This window comes from Marmota monax, unplaced genomic scaffold (assembly GCF_021218885.2).
Source record: "Marmota monax isolate L192 unplaced genomic scaffold, Marmota_monax_Labrador192_F-V1.1 WCK01_AAM20220418_F8-fsc00001, whole genome shotgun sequence".
NCBI lineage: Eukaryota > Metazoa > Chordata > Mammalia > Rodentia > Sciuridae > Marmota > Marmota monax.
In genome coordinates, this window is record NW_026693777.1 from 33,417,798 (window position 1) to 33,428,285 (window position 10,488).

Genomic DNA, 10,488 nt, shown 5'->3' on the forward strand with positions numbered 1-10,488 from the left:
TATTATCTGAAGATGACAGCAAAAGCTTCAGTCAGCAAAAAGAGGCAAACCTGTGACCTACTTGTGTTATTGCCTTCACATAAGTGTGTCAAGTAACGACTCCTATAAACAAGAGACGCTGCACCATTTAGTTTCTTAAACTAGGCACATTGTTATCAGAATAAAATTGAGATTGTATTAGGCACAAAATAAGAAATATAATGATAAAAGTTTAGAAGTGGCTTCTTTTCTTAGAAGTCTTACTTTAGGAGGTTGATATTTTACTTACATAAATCTTTTTTTTATTTTTTTAGTTGCAGGTGGACAAATACCTTTATTTTGTTGCTTTTATTTTTATGTGGTGCTGAAGATGGAACCCAGTGCCTCACATGTGTGAGGCAAGCACTCTACCATGGAGCCACAACCCCAGCCCCACATAAATCTTCATATACAAATAAACAACAAGATAAACAAGTTTAATAGGAAAGATTTCAAAGACAAAATTTTAATCAGCAAAAAAAATTATTTTCTGGAGTTTAAGATTTTGTAGTAAAAACTCATAAATATGTGTGGAAAAATAAACTTAACTTTGTTTCCTAATTTTCAATAGAACAAAAATCCTTCACATGGTATTTGAAAACTGAATGCATGAAAAAAGAGATGAGAAAACTATTCAAATATCTACAAAATCAAACTTGCAACAGACATTGTTATTATAAGAGCAGAAGCAAAATAATATCAAAATTTGTTTCACTCAAATCAAAGGAGATATGAATCTAAATCTGGGGGTCTTTCTCGTATTGGGATATTAAATAATCAACACTTAGTTATGATTTTATGACTTTCTTCCCAGAAATTTCCCCATGGCTCAAATGCTCTGGAAAAGAAGATCCTACCATTTGGAGAGAAATCAGCCTTTCCCTTCTTTTACTCTGCACTTCCAACCTCAGTGGCAAAGTCAAGTTCCCTCCAATAACGTTGTGTGTCCCTCTTTAATCCTCCTGCTTTAAGTCTTGCTGGGTAGTGATATTGGCCAAATTATATTGTGTACATGTATGAATATGTAACAAATTCCATCATATAAGGCACCAATAAAAACTGTGGAAAAGAAAAGACTATTAGGAGCATGGGTGGGGAGGTTAGAGATAATGGAGTTGGTAGGTCACTGTTATATCAAGGAGGAAAGCGCTCCTGGAAAATAAAAGAGGACTTGTCCTTTCACATTTCAGGAGGATATGATATAAAGTGAGAACTGAAATCTCCAAACAGAAGAGGAAAGAGGAAACCATGAAATAGAAAAGGTCATGAGAAGAGAAAAGGAAGAGAAAATGATACAGTATGAGAGAAGTCAAGAGGTTCACAAAGCAATCACCTCTCTCTCTGGAACTTCCCACCCTGTAGCTATTAACAGGAGTGTCATACTGATGTGTGACCCAACAGAGGCCCTTGTGGAGAAAAGAATTGCAGGAGAAAAGGTCTTTTCTCCTTTGCTGCAGGAGAAGATGAGAAAGAATCCTTCCTGAGGAGTTTCAGCTCCTTGTTTCTGCTGACCCCAATTTCCTGTGCTCAGAGATAAACTTGCTATTGCCCTTGTGCCAGGTGAGTTTTGTGGACAAGATAGAAGAGCAATTGGTAGAACTGACAGGGAAGAAAGAGATTAGCCCCTAAAGGAAGAACTTGTCTCTCTTCTGGGGAAGCCAGCAGCAGGAGGTAGAAAGGGCCCAGGAGAGCTTAAGGGGAATGTTTGGAAAAGTTTTGCTACAATTTAACTGGCCAAATGAGGAACTGTCATTTATGGAGGATAGATATAAGTATGCCAGAGGTCAATACCATTAAACCTGATCTCCTGAGGAAAAAAGAGTACTCAGCAGCTCAGAATTCTAAATGTCCCAAGGCCATTGTGTCTCTTTGGCCTGAGAGATAGTCTAGCCCCTAAAATCTCCCTACATATTAGAATAGAGAGGGAAAGCCTGTGGGAGACCAACCTTGCAAGTGACTGAGTCACACTCCCCGGTTGGGTGCTGAGGCACTTAGTCACAGAAATGTGGCAGAGCTTTCCCCACCCTTCTTGGGCTGGAGGGTCGGTGTCTCATGCATGGGTGTGTCTTGCTACAGCCCCATGGGTGAAGCTACACTCACCTGTCCCTTTGTAATACAACCCATTGCCCTGTTTAGGATAGAATCTTCCATGGAATTGCCTTGTGTGTGTCCCCTTCTCTTACTGTGCCCTTGGGTGTGGCCTACCAGATGTCAGTCAACCTGCTGACAGTGGACATCATGAAGATAGACTCAGGCCCCTGAAACCTGACCCCTTGCCTCATTTGAATAGCTTCTCCTCAATAAAATGGGTCAGTGAATGCTCTCTCTCTCTCTCTCTCTCTCTCTCTCTCTCTCTCTTCCTGCGGACCCTTAAGGTCACCCATCACAGTGACCCCAAAGAAAAAGGTATTTGTGTCTCTTGTGTGGTTATTTCATGCAGCCCAGTTAGCCCAGTTCAACTGGAGTGATCCCTGAGCCTTTTAGTCGCGAGAACAGAAACCCGGCAAAAGCCCCAAACTAACAGGACATGCTATGTGACTTATCAAGGTTCAAGAAACATCTTTCAAAAATGTAGGGAACCACCATGGAAAGATAAGGACAGGGCATCAAGGGTAGCAAATGCCATAAACTATAAGGCTGAGTCATCCAGACGAAGATTCCCAGGCCTCCTCTCAGGCCTCCTCTGAGCTTCTTGCTGAAGTCTGAGGAGCTGTGACTACGATGCTCTAGCAACTGAAAGGGTATTTCTGGAGGAGAGGCAGCAGCAGTGCTGGAGAGCCAGGTTTTCAATCCCACTTAGGCAAATCATTGTCATGAGAGCTTAAGGGAAAGATGGAGAAGTTCATGTTTTCAATACAAAATCCTCCTTTGGGTGTCAGTTACACTCTTAGGAGATCAATGCCCTTCACTTGTGCCTAACTGCTATGGCTCATGCCCAGAGCACCAGTTTGCTCTCCTGCCTAGTTTCATTCTTTCAGGGTCCTAAACAGGAAATGTGTGATTACTACTCATTTCATAATGGTCAGTCTGAGCCTTAACCATAAAAGAGAAATAAGTAAACTGAGAAAAGGGTCAATGAAAACTTCTATGGTTACCAGAGTCCTAGGACAGAGGTCTGACTCTAAAGGCCCCAAGAAAACTGGTCTGACCACTCACCCCAAAAAACAAAGAGAAAAGATAACAGTAAAAAGAAGGAAAAGAACTTTAATCAATATGATCATACTGGGAAGGCAAAGTGAGATCCAGCATCTCAGCCCCAACTTCAGGTTGATGACATGAGCTGTAGGTTTCAATAGAGGAAGAAATGGAGCAGTCGGCAAGAAGTCTACATAGTTAAGCTGTTTTGGTTAAAGTGTGGTCTTGTTGATAATTTTCTCAGCTCTTATTCTACAACATGGCTCTGAAGAAGCTCTTTATCACTTGGAAGGGGCAATTTCCACTTGTTGCTAAGGATGTTTATCTGGAAGGCTTCTGATCCTGGAAGGGCATGATTCAGTTCCCCTTAGATGATGGCTCCTGCTTAGGGGAGCAGTCTTATCCTGGGTTGATGTGCCTGCAAGGCTCCATTGCACAGAACAATGACTGCAGACTTCTAGGCCCCACTCCAAAGGTCTTAAATATGATGATACAAATCTTACATCAGTCTTGAAGCTGGACAAGATAAACTAGGTAAACTTAAGGCTAAGTTTACCTAGTTATTAGATGAGCACTCCTTAAATGATCAACAAGCCTACCTGCAGAGCCCAGCAGAGGCCTGACTCACAGTTTAAGGTAATAAACTGAAGGCAGGGATGTCAAGCTTTATGCTGCTTTCAGTTATCCATGGGGTATCTGCAAGTCTAAGTAAAGGGTCACTGCTTTTAGCACAGTCAGTCCTTGTCCCTGTTACCCCAATTTCAGCATTGTGTTCTGAACACAAAAGTATTAAGACTATGGTTTCTTTAATTACTTTTTCAACTTCTTACCCTGCTTATTTCACCTGCTTTTTTGAATATTTTGCCTGAGGTAGCTTTTGGGACTACTTTCCAAAAACTCTTCAGTAGAATTCATTTGGAATGTTTCCTTAGTCCTGCCTGCATTCTATTTCTTCAATCGTGGCCAAGTAACTTGGCTTCTTTGACAGTCAACTGCCTTGTAAGTAAAATAAGACAGTGGGCCCACATACACCACATAGTTTCAGATTAAATAAGAGTGTATATTAATGTCCTTTTATGTTTGAATCATCACCACTTTTTCCTCTTTCAGTCCACTCTGTAGTGGACAGTTAAATTTGCTGCCTTGTCTTGGAATGAACGCATTCATGGTTGAGGGCTCCCCTCCAAAGGACTTAGTAACCTGAGCTAATCATCCCCAGCAGGAAGATAGGGAAGTGTTATCAGTTTCTCCCCTGGATCTACCACAGATTCTGACTTTTTTTTTTTTTTTTTTTGCTTCCGTCTCTGGGTTTCTGTTCCCTTGCGTGGAGTAACACATGAATGAGCATAATTTGAGTTTCCTACTTGATCAAATGTCTAATTCATATCATATATTTTTCTTCAATATGTCTTCAAAATCCCAAGGATGCTCTGTGTATTAGAAGGGTCTGAGACTAGTGTTATCCATTACTGTAGGATTTGACACTCTTATTCTTTCTCCTCTTATCCTAGAAGCAATGTCAAAGATGGAAAGACGTCTGGTCTCTGCAGTCCTCCCTCTCTTACTGCTGGACTTGATGGATTGTGATCTCAAGAGCCAGGCATGGACTGTCCCTGACTGTACCATAGCAGATAGCTCCCTATTGTCAAATCTCTCCTTCTACATCCCATTTTGTCCCTTGGCCCCAGGGCTGCATACTTTTGCATCATGCTCCAATGTTACAGACCTGACACAGACCCTGAGAGCAGTGCCCCAGGATATACAGGCACTTTGCCTCCAGGGCATGGTTCCTGTCCTGCCAGCTAATGCATTTGGTCACTTCTCCTTCCTACAGCTTTTGAGGCTACAGCTGGGCACCCTCAAGATTACATCTGAGGCCTTTCAAGGATTGAATCGGCTGCAGTACCTTTCCTTTGAGCATCATGCTCCCTGTTGCTTGAGTCTATTTCTCCCTCCAGATGCCCTGGTGCCTCTCACATTCCTCAGTAGTCTTTCCTTTCAAGGCTACTGCCTGAATTATAGCCAGAACATCCAGTTGCCAATCAGCCTTAGGCATCTAACCCTGGGGCACAGCTGTTTGATGGAGCTGCAGGAGCTACAAGTGCTCTTCTCAAACCTTGTGCTTAGTTTTTCTCCTACAGCCAGCCCCAGATCATGGTCTTCCTTCCTAGAGGTGTTGGATTTGTCTTACAACCTGAAGCTGAACCAGGCAGGTGTCAGAGCCTTGAATGGCCTCCAGCTCCATTCCCTGAGATTGGATGGCACCCCATTAAATGCATTAGGTCTTTTAGGCTCAGGACTGCTCCATCTGGACTTTCTGTCCCTTGTGGGTACAGGTATGGAAAAACTGCCTGGGAATGTGTCAGGCTATTTTGAGCTTCGAGCACTTGACCTTGGGAGAAATCGAATCCAAAACATAGAGGATGGAGATCTCTCAAGCTGCCGTTCCTTAGAACATCTCAGCCTTTACAGCAATGGCCTGAAATTGCTTCCCATAAAGTTTCTAAATGCCCTGCCCCAGCTTCAAAGTCTCAACCTATCCATGAAGAAGCTGGGTCCAACCTTGGTGCTCCCAGATGGGCTGGTTAGCACAAACTTGAGAGTGCTAGATCTGTCCAACAATGAGTTATGTGTTCTGCCCTATGGAGCCTTCTCCTTTATTCCTCAACTCGAGGAGCTGTGGCTGAGTGGCAACAACATCTCCAACTTATCCAGTGAGAGCCTGGAGGGACTAAAGCAGCTGAAGACACTAGACCTGAGCTGGAACAAAATTAAGGTGCTAAAACCAGGCTGGCTCTCCTTTCTCCCTGCTCTCACCTCACTGAACCTGCTGGGCACCTATTTAAGTCATATCCCAGGCAAGGAGCTCCAGGGTCCCCAGAGGCTGAGCCATCTGCAGCTGGGTTCACTTCAGATGCTGGACCTCTATCCTCCCTGGCCTCCAGCTCTGCTCAGCTTAGAGATATGGGCAGAAACAGGTATCTGGTTTAATAACTTCAATGAAGAGCCCTTCTTGTTCCTGGAGAAGCTGATCTTACAAACTTCCAACGTGGTACTGTCTCCATACAACACCTCAGTTCATTTTCCTTCCCTGCGTCATCTCACTCTTCGAGGCGTAAGTTTCTTTGGTTTCTCAGGTCAACGGTCTCAGAGATCCTTCCCTCAGTTTCCTGTCCTGGAGCACCTGCACTTCTGGTCTGATTATGGGAGTACAGAAAACCTGGAACTATCTGGGATGCCCAAGCTTCGAGTGCTCGAGCTCGGAGATCTGAATTTCCACTATGAGTCAAGGTCAACGAAGCTGGAGCTGGTACTGCAGGAAGTGACTCAGTTACAGGTGCTGGCATTGAGCCACCTGAATCTTGGGAACCTCTCCATGTCTAGTTTCAAGGACTTGGACCACCTGCAGCTACTGCTGTTCAACTCTGAATGGATGCTGGGGTTAGACAGCAGCCTTCAGGAGTTAATCCCCCAGATGCCTCAATATGTTTATTTCTCAGATGTCACCTTCACCTGCCAGTGTGAAAGCTCCTGGGTGGGGCCTTGGGCAACACAGGCCCCCAACACCTTTGTGTATGGGCTGGAGAAATCCATCTGCATGGCCAATGCTTCTGACTACTCCAAGACTCCACTGCTCTCCTTCCTTTCTCATCAGTGTGCACATGATCTTGAGTTTCAGGGCTTTCTTGCCAGCTTGACTATGGTGCTTCTGTTCACTATCCTTGTACTCCTTGGCTGCCCCAAATGGTCCTGGCTTCACCACCTCCGGACTCTTTTTCATGTGTGGTGGTGGAAACTATGTGGGCGTGGCCCCAGAAGCCAATTCCACTATGATGTCTTTATATCCTACTGTGAGCAGGACCAAGACTGGGTGCTGGAAGAACTGGTTCCTACACTGGAGAAGTCTCCTCCAGCAGGTGAGGGCTTGAGGCTGTGCCTGCCAGAGAGGGACTTTGGGGTTGGGCAGGACAGGATGGATGCCCTGGTTGCCAGCATGGAGAACTGCAGGGCCATCCTCTGTGTACTCAGCAACAAAGCCCTGGGGAGTCCCCGGTGCCATCTGGAGTTAAGGCTTGCCACCTATCACTTGGTGGCCAGACCTGGAACAGCTTGCCTCCTGCTGCTGTTTCTGGAGCCTATTGATCCGCGGAAGCTCTGCGGCTATCACCGACTCACCAGGTGGCTTCAAAAAGAGGACTATTTTGATTTGCCTCAAGGGAGAGTGGAGTGGGATGTTTTCTGTGAGCAACTTCGGAAAAGGCTAAGGAAAGCTGGACAAGAAAGAGATGATTAAGGGTTTGAGAGATCTAACCATACAGGAATATCTTAGCAGTGACCTGGATGCCATCATGTGGTCTGAGGGCAGGCTTGACCAGGGGGTCTGAGGTGATACTTACTTCAAATCTATTAAAATGATACAAATGAAGATAGCAATTTCTAGTGAGAAAACATTTTAAAGTACTAGAAATAAGATATTCATTCATAGGACAGTTATGATACCGGCTAGGCCTTTCACAGCACAAAATATCCCTCAAAAAGCAAATACACAAAAAATTGATTTTAGAATCTCATGTGTGTTTTTCAAAATAAATTCATTCTGCCTCTGTTAAAAGCAAGATGTTCACTCATTTGTTAAAAAGCTATACTATTCCAGAGGAATGGGACAAGAATCTATGGGTATCTGTCAGTGTTCTGAAGCTAAATTGAAATCATGCATGTGACTTACCAAAGGTCCAACAAATTCAGTTCTCCTAATTCCTGAGGTTCTCCCAATGACAGGATTTTATGAATGATGGTTTTTACCCCATAGTACACATGAGGAATCTAAATAAATGAAGTTAAGTGGCTTTCTGTTCTATTACAGTTCCTGTATCAAAAAGTTTGGATCTAGTGTTGCTCTAAGTCACAATCCAGTACTCTGCTCTCCACTATTTCCACTTACTTCTAACCAATGACATCTGACCTTGCCACCAAGTTAAAATAGGCAAAAATGGGGTAAACCTGGTCAAAATAACACACATATCTATTTATATGAATTTTTTCTCATATTCTCAGAAACTGCATAAAATAAGTGCCCTGAAACAGAAGGATAAAGTACAATGATGAAAGATGGAATATCCTGCATTCATTAAGAATCATGCTCCAAGGATATTTAGTGCTATGGGAAGAGAACCAAAATATAATATCAAATAAAAAACATTGGCAAATCGTGTGTGCTATAATTCCAAATATGAAAATAATTGCTTCTGTATTTAATGTATGAAATATGAAGACAGAAAGAGACTAGAAATGTAAAATTTTAAAAATGGCCCTGGTAAAAGCCCTATGAATAATTTAAACTTCTAATCCTTTTCTGCTCTCCATTTTTTTTTCTGAAATAAACGTGTTACTTTTGTAATAGTAAAAATAAAATAAATTATCTTTCAAAAATGAAAAAACAACTTAGTATAGACTAATTAGTTTAACAATCTACTTTCTGTTGGCACAACTGTGTCCTTTACTACCAGATATCTAAACTCATTATAAAGCTATACTAATTTAGAGAATGTGCTACTGATACAATAAGTACAAAAAGCCAGATATTATCAAACAAGGATTCCAGAAACCAACTCATGTACACACATACCTTTAGTTTATGATAAAGGAACTTCTTAGTGGAGGTAAAAGAAGGTCTTTTCCATCTAAAATATATATATATGAAAGGTCAAATGGATTTCTATATGAAAAAGTAAAATTTAACCACAACTTCATACCACACACAGAAAGTAGAGCCAAGGCAGATTGCAGATTTTAAATGTGGAAAGTGAGATATTAAACTTTCTGGAAAATAAAGTAAAATGTTTTCATGACTTTGAAATAAGCAAAAAATAATAATTATAAATGAACTGGACTAATAAATCAGAAGAATTAAAATTTAAAATTTCTGTTTATTAAAATAAAATTAAGGTCTGGGGTTGTGGATCAGTGGTACAGCACTTGCCTAGCATGCATGAGGCACTGGGTTCAATTCTCAGCACCACATATAAATAAATAAAACAAAAAAGATCCATCAACACACAAAAAAAATTTTTTTTAAAAATTATAAATAAATAAAATTGAGGGGCTGGAGTTGTGGCTCAGTGGTAAAGTGCTTTCCTAGCACATGAAAGGCATTCAGTTCAATCCTCAGCAACACATAAAAATAAATAAATAAAATAAAGGTAAAAAAATAAATAAATAAAGGTAAGAAAAATGAGAATGGAAAATCAATCCACACAGATAGGAGAAAACATCTGTAATAGATGTAACTGACAAAAGGCTTATGTCTAAAATATATTTTTATTAACACATTAATTATATATATTAGTAGCATTCTGTGTGATATTTCCACATATGTACATGTGTCGATTATGTCCAACCACTTTTATTCCAGCCTCACCACCCACTCTCACTCCAATACCCTCCCCAGTTTCTACTAATCACTCTTCTACTTTCAGATCAATTTCAGTTGCTTTCCATATATGGGAGAGTGCATGTGGTACTTGCCTTTTTCTGTCTGGCTTATTTCATTTTAGATAACCTCCTCCAGTTCAATCAATTTTGCTGCAAATGCCAGGATTTCATTCTTCTTTATAATCTAATGATATACCGTTGTGTATATACACTTTGTCTTCCCAATTTAACTTCAGTATTTGACAGTGTATTCTCTTGTATCTCATTGAGCTTTTTTATAATAATTGAAATTTTTTATCAGGCATTTCATTCGCTCAAATTTCTTTGGAGTCTAATGTTAAAGCATCATAATCTTTCAGAGGTGTCACATTATCTTGATGTTTTTATATCCCTTATGTTCCTACATTGAGATCTGCAGAATTTGGTAACTCAGATATCTCTACCACTTTCATGGGATGGCTTTCTTAGTCAGCAGCTTTCTCCTAAAGACGTGTCTTGGGTTGTCTGTTTGTTATGCAGTGTTGGCTTTATTTCCAACTGGGCATCATAGTGTCATCTCCCTGTAGCTTCCTTGACTGTTGTAAGTGAATTTGGGGACAATGTGTTATATGTCAGAGACCACGGTCTCTGTAGGACACTCTAGCAGCTGAGCTGTACAAAACAGAGAGTGTAGGGTGCACAATGTTTGGCTACTCCTCCAATAGGAGTGCTGACACCTACTTGGTGATGTGTTTCCTCTGGAACTGCTGATGTTGGCTCTGTTACTTGTAAGGATTTCTGGCAATGACTGAACCAGTTGTGTTTCTGAAACACTGAGGGGTCTGAAGCACTAGGACTCTGGTCAGACAGAGGTGCATGCCCAAGCACTTCGTGAGAAGAGGTGGTGACAGGAACCAAGCACCC

General features: G+C 41.6%; 1 protein-coding gene across 1 annotated transcript; it reads left to right on the forward strand.

Moving 5' to 3' along the window:
• The first annotated feature begins 1,214 nt into the window (after positions 1-1,214).
• Positions 1,215-8,530, forward strand: LOC124104495 (toll-like receptor 11). Its single transcript, XM_046461470.2, has 2 exons — positions 1,215-1,578; positions 4,665-8,530. Exon 2 carries the CDS (start codon positions 4,670-4,672, stop codon positions 7,445-7,447), a length of 2,778 nt encoding a protein of 925 aa, XP_046317426.1. The 5' UTR covers positions 1,215-1,578; positions 4,665-4,669; the 3' UTR covers positions 7,448-8,530.
• Positions 8,531-10,488: the final 1,958 nt, after the last annotated feature.